General features: G+C 34.5%; 3 protein-coding genes across 3 annotated transcripts; 2 read left to right on the forward strand and 1 right to left on the reverse strand.

Annotated features, from left to right (window-relative positions):
• The first annotated feature begins 4,169 nt into the window (after positions 1-4,169).
• Positions 4,170-7,675, forward strand: AMS (basic helix-loop-helix (bHLH) DNA-binding superfamily protein). The gene is made up of 9 exons (XM_059578808.2): positions 4,170-4,293; positions 4,546-4,651; positions 4,725-4,904; positions 5,022-5,106; positions 5,246-5,314; positions 5,543-6,235; positions 6,490-6,789; positions 6,884-7,060; positions 7,354-7,675. The coding sequence occupies exons 1-9, from the start codon at positions 4,170-4,172 to the stop codon at positions 7,552-7,554; spliced, it is 1,935 nt and encodes a 644-aa protein (XP_059434791.2). The 3' UTR covers positions 7,555-7,675.
• Positions 7,676-8,291: 616 nt separating this feature from the next.
• LOC132169977 (chemocyanin-like) lies at positions 8,292-9,014 on the reverse strand. Its single transcript, XM_059580913.2, has 2 exons — positions 8,807-9,014; positions 8,292-8,638 (listed from the first exon to the last, which is right to left on the reverse strand). The coding sequence occupies exons 1-2, from the start codon at positions 8,997-8,999 to the stop codon at positions 8,292-8,294; spliced, it is 540 nt and encodes a 179-aa protein (XP_059436896.2). The 5' UTR covers positions 9,000-9,014.
• Positions 9,015-13,269: 4,255 nt separating this feature from the next.
• LOC132167249 (transmembrane protein, putative (DUF1279)) lies at positions 13,270-13,904 on the forward strand. The gene has a single exon (XM_059578160.2). The coding sequence runs from the start codon at positions 13,339-13,341 to the stop codon at positions 13,789-13,791; it is 453 nt and encodes a 150-aa protein (XP_059434143.2). The 5' UTR covers positions 13,270-13,338; the 3' UTR covers positions 13,792-13,904.
• The last annotated feature ends 171 nt before the right edge of the window (positions 13,905-14,075 follow it).

Here is a 14,075-nt window from a genome sequence, read left to right on the forward strand (position 1 = left end):
TTGAATTTAATGCTTTGATAATTACAGGCTAGCCGTGCATGAGCGACACCTCTGCAATTCATGACGCGAAGTTAATGGAAGAAAATCCGTAGAAATGGGACCAGATTTTGTGCGATCAAAATATTGCTGCTGTTCTTACAAAAAAAAAAAAAAAAAAAAAAAATATTGCTGCTGTACGTTGATCCATATTCCTTTCCCACTATATTTCTTTGGGCCGACAATGACTAAGCTTCGCCGCTTCGGCATCCCCTTCAAAAATGTAAACGGCAACTTTAATCCGGTCTTATGTATTATTATTATTATTATTATTATTATGGATTAATTTAATATTTTAGAGACCCACGTGTGATGTCTAGTTTATTAATAAAATCTTTTTTAAAATAAAATTAATTGATATTTCATAAAGTTTCAAGCTTTTTCCTTTCGACATGTGAGTCTAATATGAACGTCACATATGACCAGACATTATTATGTATATCGATAGATAGATAGAACAAAATAAAATTTGAACGGTAAAACAAAAAGAATGGGGTAGGTACAAATATAAGGTTGAATAATTTTTTTAGTCAAAAAAAAAAAAAAAAAAAAAGGTAAAAATGGACGGTGTTTAATGTGAAGGATTCACTTAAATTTATTAATTAGGATTAGGGTGTGCTAATGAGATCCATTTTGTGATACAAATATAAAACTAGTTTGGATGTTTTAGGTGTGCTTGTTGGAGAGTGGGCCATTCTTGATCCGTACACATGATGAAGTCCTGGGTGTATTTAATTATGAGTATATTGAATCATGCTGTATTACTATTTAAATGTGATATATATCATGGCGATATTATCGAGAATCCTTTGATTATAAGATATTTTTTTTCTTCTTATTTGAAAAGAGAATGAAGTATTAGGTAAATTAAAACAAGTTGGCCCCAGGAGAGAGAGAGAGAGAGAGAGAGATAATGCTAAAGTAGGCCCATTCTATGAAGCAAGAATGCAGTTTAGTAAGGTTTAGGCTTTAACTCCACTAGCTAAAGTTTGTGCTCAAGTGGCATGGCCACCTTGAGTGTGTCTCTATCTTTAAATTATTAGGGTTGGAAGATGTCATTATATAATATTTTTCATTTTCTTGAATAAGTTTCTTCTTTCTTCTTTTTTGTTTTCGTTTTCACTTTCATTTGACGATCACTCACCACATATGATGTGTAGGAGGAACTAGAAGATTGATTATCTTCTTCATCATCCGAAGAAGCATAATTCATTAAAGGGATAATGTTAAAATCATCATTTATCTTAGAGCTGAATATGTGGAACAATTGAGGCTTAATACGTGGAATAATTTAAGTGGAAGGTGAATTACAGAAATAAAGTTCAAATTCAAGACTTTTAACACAACACAATGTTGAATCAACATTTATCCTAAAAGTTTAAGCACATAAAAAATAATGAATGTAGTTATTTAATTAATATTCTCTTTACTCAAATGATGCAGGGCGGTTTATGAGTAGGCCAGTCTTACTAAATCGGTCATATATTGGGATTCTAATATTCGATGAAGACAATCTTGGTGGTGTTCGAAAGCTTGTTCAAAGGGATGCAAATTCATATTTCATGAATATTTTTAAATTTCAACATTTATTAGATCAAAACAAGTCATCAAGAAAAATAATGGAGGCTCAATCAACCGAGGATGCTGTGTTTGGCCATCTCCATACAAAAACCAGATACAGTTGGTTGATCGAGGATGGCAGATTAGGGTTTTTTTGAAATAAAAAGTGCATCGATCAATCGAGATTGTAGCTCAGTCAACCAAGTTCCGACAAGGTATTTTTGTCTCTTTTTTTTTTTCTTTCAAGATTGCAACCCTAATTTCTATATAAACCTAATAAGGACGGCTTTGCCGCCATTTTATGTTGTTTATCTTAGTATTTAATAATAAATTCACCAAGGCTGATTGTTTTTTTCTTTCTTATTCCCTTAAAATCTTGAATTTTCTTAATCTTGTGGAAGAGTTGTGAGTTTTATAGTTGTTAATTGTGTGACACACTTCATCATCAAATTAGCCTCTCTTAATAGGTAAGGCTTTTCTAATTAAAATTCTATTAAATATCACAAAAAGTACGTCAGATATATAAGCTATACGTAATACGCAATAGAAACTTTTGGAAAAAGTATAGTTTACCATCCCAAAGTTTTGAGCGATTTTCAATTCGACCTTTAATGTTTTAATTTTTGCAATGCACCCCCCCTTCCCCCCAAACTTCCAAATTTTTGTAATTCAACCAATTTTATCCCAAAATTCTCATATTGCACATAATTTATTATTATTATTATTATTATTTTTTTATAAAAAATTAAAAAAAAAAAATTGTGGTGGCCGTAGCAACCTCTTTGGCCATCTAGCCATTTTTGCACCCCCATTTTTTTTATATATATATATAAAAAATAATAATAATAATAATAATAATAATTATGGGCAATATGAGAATTTTGGAATAAAATTGGTCGAATTGCAAAAATTTGAAAGTTTTGGGGGTGCATTGCAAAAATTGAAACATTGGAGGTCGAATTAAAAATCGCCCCAAACTTTTGGAGGGAGGAGGGGGGGAGGTAAAGTGTAGTTTTCCCAAACTTCTTTGAACTTAAAAACTCTTGGTGGTGTTTGAAAGCTTGTTCAAAGGGTTATAAATTCATATTTCATGAATATTTCTAAATTCCAACATCTCAAGAGAAATACAAAAAGTTGTTTCTAGAAGCTCTATAGATCCCTCGGTAGATGCTCGATTGACTGAGAATGTTGCATCAGGTCTCCATACAAAAACCCTAGACACTCAGTCGATCGAGAATGACTGATTAGGGTTTTTTCCGAAATAAAAAGCAACTTCATTGATCAAGATTGTTAACTGATTAGTTGACCGAGTTGCCATAGGGTATTTTTGTCTCTTGTTTTTCACAGATGCGACCATATTTTCTATATAAGCTTAATAAGGATGATGTTGCCACCAATTTATGTTGTACGTTTATCTTATTTTTTTAATAAGAAATTCATCAAGGGTGATTTTTTTTTTTTTTTAATTTCTATTTTCCCTCAAAACCTTGGATTTTTTTTGGTTTTGTGAAAGATTTTATATTTGTTGATTATACGACCCACTACACTACACTTTATCGTCAAACCTCTTTCAATAAGTGAGGCCCATCTAATTAATATATATATATATATATATCGAGCACATTTGAGGGTAGATTTCCAAGGCTAATTTAGAGTAAGCCATCTCTAGCTAACTAGTAAGACTGTAAAACAAATGTCATCCACAATTAAGGGTGTGGGTGATAGGAGATAGATGATGAAATTAAGGGTTACTACCTTTTCATGAGAATGGGGGACAACCTAGCCCCAAACACTTTCCTTGTCTCCAAGGAATTGCTGATGCATAGCTTCCATTTTTTTTTTTTTTTTTTTGGTCGAAGGTATAGAGTAGTTGAGACATGAAAGAATAGACTGACCAAAACGAATGAAAGACTTTGTAAGGTAGTTAGGGTTTTGTACGTAATCTTAGGTCATGCAATATGCCCCTGATCCCATCATTACCAACTCACCTATTCTCTCTCTATTATTTAGTTGGAAAACTATATCTATTAATTAATTTCTCTAACTATCAAATATTTTTGCAATGGTTTGGATGTTTCAATTTTTTCAATATTTCCTCAATCTATTATTGGGGTTGCAATGTTTTCCTTTCACGACTCAAAATAATAATAATTTTTTTTATCATATGAAAAGTTAAATTATTATTTTGAGTCGCAAAATGGGAATATTGCAAAAATTAAAACATTATAAGGACATTGCAAAAAAGATGAGAGTTAGAGGGGTAATTATGAACTAAGTTCTCTTACTTAACAAAAAATTGAAAATAAAAGTCTCTTTCTCATGCATGGGCTGCAGTTTACCTACCAATGTAACAGCCCAAGATCCATATATATATATATATATATGAAAGAGAAACCAAAATAAGGGTGGGTTGATTGTTGTATTCTTTGTTTCTTCTTCATTCAAAAGCTCCAAAAGAAGATAACATTCTCTGTTGCTTTTCAGCTTGCTGAGATGGGTGTTTTGGGATGAGGTGGGTGTTGTCTAAGCTTGGATGATGCTGCAGTTAACTATTGCTATCAACTGAAGTTTGTATGGATATGTGCTTTTGTTTTTTCTGCATCTTTTTTGTAGCTTGTTGCATTCTTCTTTTGTTTTTCTTTCTTTGTTCAGCAAAAAGAGGTCTTGGAAGTAAGAGGGGGTACTGTTTTCTGCCAGGTCTCTCTCTCTCTCTCTCTCTCTCTCTCTCTCTCTCTGTGTCACCCTCAAATTGTTTGATTCTGTTATATGCTTTACACAGACAAACACACACATGCTAGCCACAAAAAGCTTTCTGATGAATTTTTATGTTATCTTTTTTATTTGCTGACATACTGGGATTCTATTAGGATTTTTCTTTTTCTTTTCTGAGGATTCTATTAGCATTTGCAATTCCATTTTTCAACAATTTCTTTGTTTAAACTATTGCAGGAAACATGAACTTCATTATGCAAAGCTTAATGGAGAGGCTAAGACCCCTTGTTGGTTTGAAAGGTTGGGATTATTGTGTTATGTGGAAATTGAGTGAAGACCAAAGGTAAAGAGAAACTACCTATAATCTCATTCTCTCTCTTACTCTCTCTGTCTCTGACTTCAATAATTTGTTTCAGGTTTATTGAGTGGATTGAGTGTTCTTGTGCTGGGAGTACTGACAACAACCAAAATGCTGGAGAACTTCTTTTTCCTGTTTCTCCTGTCCTTCCATGCAGGGATACCATGTTTCAGCATCCAAGAACCAAATCTTGTGACCTTCTAGCTCAACTGCCTTCTTCCATGCCGCTGGATTCTGGGTATCATCTAGTCATTCATTTATTTATCAGCCATATGTTTATTATTATTTCAAACTCTCTTTTTTTTCCCACAATTCAAAGTGTTTTTAATCTAATCAAGGGTGTGTCCTTGAACAGAATTTATGCACAGACCTTGATATCACACCAACCCAGTTGGTTAAACTTCTCAAGTATTAATGCAACAGAACCAAGTGTTCTACAGGTGATTATCCCCCCTTAAAAAGAAAAAAAAAAAAAGGAAAGAGAAATGCTATATAATCACTCCCAACTGCACATTCCTTAACATGGCAATAAAAATTGTTATTAAATTTTGAATCTTATGGTGATTTTCACATTTGCAGGAACCTGTTGGTACTAGGGTTTTGATTCCATTGGCAGGAGGAGTTATTGAGCTGTTTGCTACTAAACACGTATGATATATGTTTCTTACTTAACACCTTCCTTACATTTCTTCAACATGAACTTTGCAAATACAAAAACATTAATTTGTGCTCTACGGCCGTTTCACATGAGCAATATTATTATATATGGATTACCCTTTTTTTTTTGTTTAATTATAATCTAATTAAAGAATATCATCTTTTCATGATCACTATCTTCTTAAGAGAGTATATGTAAACTAATTTCAACTACTGCAGGTTGCTGAAGATCAGCATGTGATTGATCTTATCACAGCCCAATGCAACATTTCAATGGAGCAGGAGGCCCTCATCAACTCAAGCAGCATGGATACAAGCTTCAATGTTGTTGTAAATGATCAAAAGGATCCCAACAACCATTTCCAGCTACCAATTTCACCTGCAACACCATTAGAAAATCTGAATCTACCATATGACATCTCTGTTGACCGAATCCGCTTGTGTGATTCTCCAATGAACTTCCTTCAGCAATTTAATTACACTTCTGAAGACAGAAGTAGTACTAAGAACGACATGTATTATGAAGGATCAAACAATTCATTCATTTCTGACAAACCAATCCACCCATTTAAATCTGCCACTGATCAGAATCATGAACACACAGAGATGGATATATTACAGCAGCCCATGGGGAGCAGTTCATCTAACATGCATATGCAGTTTATGGAGCCATTGTTAAACAAGGAGCAGCAGGCCGTTGGAAATGATAAGGATTCGATCAAACATGAGACTGGAAGAACAGATTCAATATCGGATTGCAGTGATCAGTTTGATGATGAGGATGATGCAAAGTATAGGCGAAGGACTGGAAAGGGGCCTCAATCGAAAAACCTTGTTGCTGAAAGGAAGAGAAGAAAGAAACTTAATGATAGGCTCTATGCCCTCCGGGCTTTGGTTCCTAAGATTTCTAAGGTAATAAATCTTTAACCCTTTGCTTGGTTCATGATAAGAAGAACTAGAATATTTGAGAAGTCATTGTATGTTGAAGTTTCTTATTTATACCACGCTCTCACGAAAACTTCTTGAATATGCAATTGGGAAGATGTGAGGCTAATTTTTACTATCACATTATCAATGGCAGTCGTATAATAGTCTATTGAAAAGCATTAGTACTCAAACTTCTTATAATGATGGTGAAAAATCTAACGCCGCCTCTGCATGTTCAGTTGGATAGGGCTTCTATCCTGGGGGATGCAATTGAATTTGTGAAGGAGTTGCAGAAGCAAGCCAAAGACCTCCAAGATGAGCTTGAAGAGCATTCAGATGATGAAGGAGGCAGAAACACAGTGAGTAGTGGCAACCACCATAATGTCCAACAGGAAAATCTAAACCAAAATGGAATTAACCTTGGGCATAAATGTGAACATGATAAAGCTCCAAATGGCATTCATGGGGGAGGAAATGGCAGTGTCTCGAAACAAAACCAGGAGTCAGAAAGTACTAATGACAAGACACAACAGATGGAGGTATCTAATTACTGTTCTTCAATTCTTTTGTCCTTAGCTTGGAATTCTGTTTTCTTTGATTTCTTCATGAGAAAAAGGAATGGGACAACTATAGGTGCAAGTGGAAGTGGCTCAGATAGATGGGAATGAGTTCTTTGTGAAGGTATTCTGCGAGCACAAGCCTGGTGGATTTGTGAGATTAATGGAGGCTTTGAACTCTCTGGGACTAGAAGTAACAAATGTAAATGTCACAAGCTTCAGAGGCCTTGTGTCTAATGTTTTCAAAGTGGAGGTAAGTTTCCTCTAAAACTTAAACTTATACAAAATGGTAAATTTAATAATTTCATTAAATAATACTTTTAACACTCTCCCTTACGTGTGAGATCAAACAACACGTGAATTGTTCTATTTGAAATATGAGATAAATTGTAAAACCAATATTCTAACTTGAAATATTGGCTCTGATACAATGTTTAATCACCGCTCATTAACTTTTGAGATAAGCGGTGATTAACGTACTCAAATTGTAACTAGTGAAATGAGTCATTGTGGTTTCTCATGTATGTATTTTGTATGTGTTAGCAGAAAAGGGACAGTGAAGTAGTTCAAGCTGATCATGTGAGGGAGTCCTTGCTTGAGCTAACACGAAACCCATCCAGAGGGTGGCCGGAGATGGCTAAAGCATCAGATAATTGCAGCAACACCGAGTATCATCATAACCACCACCACCTTCACAACCACTGTGCTAGTTCCTACCACCACCACTTACACCATCTTCATAACTAGTTGCTTCTATATATATATAATGAAAAGCACTAATTCAAACTTGTTTCTTTCCCCACAGAGCTTATACTTATCACCTTCTGTGGACACTTTCTACAAGCTTTTGTAATAGACATGATGTGTTGACATAAATTTAAGGGATTTGTGTTGACGTTTAAGAAATTACTCTAAGGTTTGATTTCAATCCAATAGTGTGCCTGAGTAATGTCGTTCTTCAAAAGCCCGTAGCCATAGAGAGTGATGCTAAATTTAAATTACTATAGTTTTTACTACAAATTGATCATACGACACTTGTCACGTTAACCACTAAAATATGAAGTATTCACTTGATAGTTCATATAATACTTACAGTGTTTACAAATATTTGATGTAGTAATTTATGTAATACTTACCACATTAGCCTACTACATAGTGATCCACGTGTTACTCAACTTCATAGACGGCCAAGTGCACCTTTGCCTGACCAACTATATCTTGAATAATTAATGATTCTCACTTGATTCAAACTATAATAAGGAGGCATCCAACCTTGCTTTAGTTAATCCAATAGGGTATATTACTTGGCTTTGAATGGAAGCCCCATCATTGCTTTTCCTCTAATTAATTAATGCAAGTGGCTTAGACAACAAAAGAGAGAAAGTTTAGGGGGGGGGGGGGGGGGGGGGGGGGGAAACTACCCATTAGAGTAAAAAGGGAGGAAAATATTGATAGATATATTCCCAATGTGACTCGATTTTGCCTCAAAAATCAAATCCTAGTAATATTCCAAATGCAAAAATGTGAATAAATATTCCCATTCTCCATCTTAGAGGTGCATAACTTTTACAAGAATTGAGTGGTGGAGATGCCTCCATTTGTGTGCTGGTTGATGCAGCACTTGCTTCTTTAACATCAATGCCAAACCTCATTCCCCCAAGGCAATGGCCGGGGACAATGCAAATGAACCAATACTTCTTTGCTTGGCTGAGCTTCACTTGATCGTCTCCACTCTCATACTTTGCCAACACTCCAGAGCTTGCATCACATGATCTATAGGTTGCTTCCCTAACTTCATAAGCATTATGTTGCCCCTTCACATATTTAAAACCTGCACAATATGACTCCATTTGAATGTATCGATCGTTTGCGAGCGTGCTAAATGCTAAACTGCAGTTTTATCAAACACTTAACTGTATTTCTAAAAATCGCACGTTTTAAAATCGCAAACCAAATATCAAAGACAAGCATAGAAAGATAGAAGGGAAGGGATACATACGAAGAACATCACCAACACTAAAATTGTATTTCTGAGACCATGAGACAAAATCCTTCCCATCATTCCACTCTTCTTCATCACCAACTGTATAAACCTCAGAAGAAGCAGTAGAACCCTTCAGAAACAAAAAGTTGATCACCATGAGGATCATAATCAAGTAGCTGCAATATTTGGAGAGCATGGCTTCTTCCATAGCTTTGAATGCATGAAAGAAATGTAACTTGTAGAGAAAATTAATGGGTTTCAGTCTTTAATTCAGAGTAGTTTGTCAATGAAACATTATAGGAATAAAGACATTTTCTGTCATGGTGGGATAGTGGGGGTGGATAGATCTTTACTTTTGCCTTCGATCTGGACCATTTGTGGTCGAGTCTGGATGCTTTGCTTATTTCATAATCATTCAGAAGACGAGTAACATGTATCCAACTCGATACAAATCATTTCTATGGTATTTATTATACAATATTAAACATTGTGCATGCGAGAGTAGACCCCAAATTTGCATATCTTATAGAAAGTAAAGGAGCTGGTGCAGTTGTGGAGGCACCCCAAATTTCTTGGACATGAATTATCAAGTCCTCAAGCAACAAACGAGCCTAAATGATTGTTAAAAATAAAAAATAAAAATTAAAAATTAAAAATATGTAACGGAAATGATTCAGAATTACCTTTAGCCATGTTTGTTCAACAAAGAAAGAAGTGAAACAATGATTTAGAAGAGATGTATCTTATGATTTATGCCTACTTAATGCCTAGTTGATGGAAGACATATGTTTTATTTATAGATGGCCAATGACTTTTAATAAAAATTTACCTTATTTATTTTTCACATCAAAGAAGGGGAAAATACATTTTACTCCATGAACTATTCACCCATTTGCACTTTAATCTCCAATATTTAAAAAGTGACACTTTAACCCCCCAAACTTTCAAATTGTTGCAATTCGACCATTCTGACTTTTTTTTTTTTTTTTTTTTCTTTTTCTCAAAATGCCCCCATCCGAAGTTTTTTTTTTTTTTTTTTTTAAAAAAAAGAGGTGTCCGGTCTGAGGTGGCCGAAGCCACCCTTAGGCCCAACTGGGGTGGCCAGCCACCCCTTAATTTGTAAATTTTTAATTTTTAATTTTTTTTTTTTTTTTAACTTGGGATGGTGGCATTTTGGAAAAAAAAAAAATCCGAATGGTCGAATTGCAACAATTTGGAAGTTTGGAAGGGGGGGTCAAGTGTCACTTTTTAAACATTGGAGGCCAAAATGCAAATGTGTGGATAGTTCAGAGGGTAAAATGTATTTTCCCCATCAAAGAATAAGAATTAGAATAAAGATTAGTTCTAATTTTGATTCCACAAGTAATTCCTTGTTGGGAATAAATTACTAATTAAACACCCTAAATTTGTAATTAATTAAATCACACTTAATTGAATATAAAACAAAAAAAACAAACAAACAAATAAACAAAAACAAAAACAAAAAAATTAAACACACTTAGGGCCTGTTTGGGATTGCGTTTGAGGAGTCTAAAAGTGTTTTTAACATTCAAAAAATCCGTTTAAAGAAAAAAATATTCGTTTGGTAAAAGAATTAAAAGCGCTTTTAAAGGTCCAAAAAGCCTAAAAATGACCAAAACAGCTTTACTTAAAAGCGCTTTTTTACTTAAAAGCTCTATTTCTCAAACACAATTCTAAACAGGTTTTTAGAAACTCATGTGAGATATGAGCCACACTTTATTGGAAATTTTCTTACAATGATTAGACTTATCAAGAAACACCATGAGTCTTTATTGGGTGCAATTCAATGTGGCACACTTAAGTCCCCATCAAGCAATCTAATAGCTCCACCAAAAACCCTCTCAACATGAACCATTTTGCGTAGAAGTCACCCTAAAAGTTTCTTTATTAGGTTGATTTATATTTTTCTTTGACCTTATTTTTCACACCTTGGTTTCTCTATAAATTAATATCACATAATGTAATACAACCATTTACAATGAAGATTTTGTAGCCCTTAGGGCATTATTCAATGTTAGATGTAGGCTTCTAACTTGTAAAGTCAGCCACCCCAAATCTCTTATGTTTTATTTTTCTCTTATCTTATAGATAAATTTCATAGCTAGCTCCGAAGGGCATAAGATCTTGAGTATTAATTTTATGATCAAAATTTAAAATTTGTACATTTAACGATTTATATGAAGTCAATATTGACACGTCTTTTAAAAAATTAATGTAGAATCATCTATATCATTAGATGCAACAACATTAAATTCTGACTATAAAATAGATATTATCAGTTTTATTTGAAACGAAGAAGACATGTGTCCATCTTTGAGGGGTAGATGAGAGGAGGTGGCCCACCAATCCCTTTAGGCATATGGCTAATGGAGATTGGAGTTTTCAGCCCTAAAGCAATTGATGGATGGACACCCTGTCCAGAAATGATGGTAGAAGAAACTTCACACAAAAGATACATATATAATATAACTTTTAGTGAAGTTTCTTACATATAATCTATGCTGCTTGGCAACAAAGAAATTGATTTTTTTGGGGGTGCTTTATCATAAGGAGAGAGGGTTTTACTTTACACAGATTCTGGTGGATCCTCCCGTTTGGATCAGGAGTTTCACTTTGACATTTGTGAACAGGGCCCCCCCAATAAGAAATCAAGGAGTGAATTGGATCTTCTATTTTAGTCCTCAGTCACTGTAAATGGGCCAAACTAAATAATTCATACGAAACTAAGCTTGTGACCATGTGTCCATTTTGTTTAGCGGTTAGAAGAAAATAGCAATTTCATAACGCAATTAATGACAACGTGATTTTTAAAAACTCAATTAAGCGTTTGGTAAAATATGTAAAAGAGTATTGTTTTTGTTTAAAAATGTGATCATGTCTTTAAAATTCCGTTTTAAAAATGCTTCCCTTGTTAACTATTAAAAAAATTATTTTTTCTTTATATATATCAAACGGGGTATTTTTGCAATTTGTTTTAAAGCACCCATTTGACCAACAAAATTGTAGGGCAAAATGCATTCTAAGACCATATACACTTGTGGGACTATATATGTCCCTACATGAACTGCAAAATACAGAGTCCACATATAAGTACAAGAATGATCCAAATTGTGTTTAATTAGTAGATATATATATTTATAGTTAAAATTTTGGGAAAATCAAATTTAATCCCTTCATGCAATTTAATTTAGTCTATAAGGTCCCGTTTGGTTTGCGAAATAGACCATTAAAATGAACTAGCTAATCCTAAGTATAACTATTAATTTGTTTGGTAACACACTATTTCTGAGAATAGTTTATTCCTATAGGACTACTAATTTCATACACACATGATTAGTTAAAGCCACTCAAAAATAAGTGGCTTAGCTAATCCTTAAAGGAATTAAATGCATTTCAAAAATACCTATATAATTTTTTTTTTTTTGTTTAAAGACAATTTTAAACTTAAAACAAAATAAAAAAATAAAAAATAAAGTGGGTGGCCAATGGGTGGTCAGCCACCCACAAAAGAGGTTGGGGGTGGTCACACCACCCCCAGACACCTCGGGGGTGCCATCTAGGGGTGGTGCGACCACCCTCGTCGCATTTTGGGGTGGCTACGGCCACCCCGCGAGTCATCGGGGGTGGCTGCAGCCAACCTGTGGGTCGTCGAGGGTGGCCGCTTCTGTGGGTGGCCGACCACCCCAATCGGTGGTTGGCCACTCATTTTATTTAAAGTTTTTTTTTTTTTTTTTTAATGAGTTTGAAAAAGAATATATATGAGGTTTTTCATAATTTTGATTCAATTCTAATTTTTGCACCAAACTAAAAAAATATGAATAAAATTAAAAAAGAGAGGTGACTGACCAACTTTGCACATGACTATTCAAGTGGCACATGACATATTGCTAATTAATTAAACAATAAGTTGATGTTGAGACTTATTTGAAATCAGAGAAAAACCTAGAAACCTAATTGTCGAAATTTAAAACCTAGTGATTAAATTGAAATCACATAAAAACCTAAAGACTAAATTTAGTGTTTTTATTTATTTATTTTTTATTTTTTTAAGTTATATGTATACACGATTAAAACTAATCTAAATATGAATTGAAGGAGAAAAGAAAATGAATACTAAATAGCATTAGCTTTTCTTTAGAGCACCCGTTAGAGATGCTCTTAGATGATGCCATTTTACTTTCTTTTTCAGCATCTTATATTTAGAAGATGGATAGATTACAAAATCTCCAAATCATCTTTATATATATTATATTTATAAGCTATATATATTAATCAATTTTCTTAACCTTTCTCACTTTTTCTTCCCTTTTAATTCTATAAATAAGTCAGATGAGGATTTTTTTTTATAAATTTTAAAGATTTAATTATTAAAATTTCTTAAATCTCAATTATTATTTTCAAATTTGATTAAATAATCAGAATTTTATCCAGGTCAGTAAAGTCCACCTTATTTCTCCCCGAACATACAAAGCTCAGAGGGTCAAAACCCCAACAAAAACCCTATTCCCCATTTTCTTGACCCAACAATGGCAGCATTCATGGGCGGTAGTGGGCGATTCCGCGAGTTCCTAAAGAAGTACGGGAAGGTGGCACTCGGGGTCCACTTCTCGGTCTCCGCCGCCTCCATATCCGGCCTCTACGTCGCCATCAAGAGCAACGTCGACGTGGAGTCCATCCTCCAAAAACTCCACATGGGTGGCGTCACCGGCGAGGAAAACGCTCCACAACCTGAGACTTCTTCATCCTCTGATGGGTTTGTGAAGGAGGAGGAGAAGACCCATTCGACGGTGCTGATCGAGGAGAAGGAGAAGAAGCGGAATCGGACGGCCGAGCTCGCGGCCTCGAGTGGTGGGGCTCTGGCGCTGGCTGTGCTGTGCAACAAGGCTCTGTTTCCGCTTCGGGTTCCGATTACCATCGCGCTTACACCTCCGGTGGCGAGGTTCTTGGCTCGGAGGAAGATTATAAAGACCAATGTATGATTTTTCTTTTTAAATTTTTGTTGCTCTTTTCTGGGTCTTCAAGAATTTTCGTTTTTGTTAATTGTCTGTGTTCATTGGGAAAAAATAGAAATTGATAATGGCCTTTATGGATTTGGGCATGTGCCTGCAATGCTTCATCCACGTGAAATTGGATCAAGAGTTTACATTACTTAATCAAATTCTTTTTTGTTGCAGAGAGGAAAACAAAAAAGGAAAGAAATAAAATTGAGAGTGAATGTCGGTGTTATTACTTTTTTTTTATCTCTGAAATGCTTACCTTGAAA

This window comes from Corylus avellana, chromosome 2 (assembly GCF_965113065.1).
Source record: "Corylus avellana chromosome 2, dhCorAvel1.hap1.2, whole genome shotgun sequence".
Classification (NCBI taxonomy): domain Eukaryota; kingdom Viridiplantae; phylum Streptophyta; class Magnoliopsida; order Fagales; family Betulaceae; genus Corylus; species Corylus avellana.

Bases quoted from the DNA above. Each gene is read 5' to 3' on its own strand.
- AMS (XM_059578808.2), top strand. From the start codon at position 4,170: ATGGATATGTGCTTTTGTTTTTTCTGCATCTTTTTTGTAGCTTGTTGC. The intron at 5,315-5,542 runs GTATGATATATG...CAACTACTGCAG, and splicing joins AGCTGTTTGCTACTAAACAC to GTTGCTGAAGATCAGCATGT. The intron at 6,790-6,883 runs GTATCTAATTAC...GGACAACTATAG, and splicing joins ACAAGACACAACAGATGGAG to GTGCAAGTGGAAGTGGCTCA.
- LOC132169977 (XM_059580913.2), bottom strand. From the start codon at position 8,999: ATGGAAGAAGCCATGCTCTCCAAATATTGCAGCTACTTGATTATGATC. The intron at 8,639-8,806 runs GTATGTATCCCT...CATATTGTGCAG, and splicing joins TAGTGTTGGTGATGTTCTTC to GTTTTAAATATGTGAAGGGG.
- LOC132167249 (XM_059578160.2), top strand. From the start codon at position 13,339: ATGGCAGCATTCATGGGCGGTAGTGGGCGATTCCGCGAGTTCCTAAAG.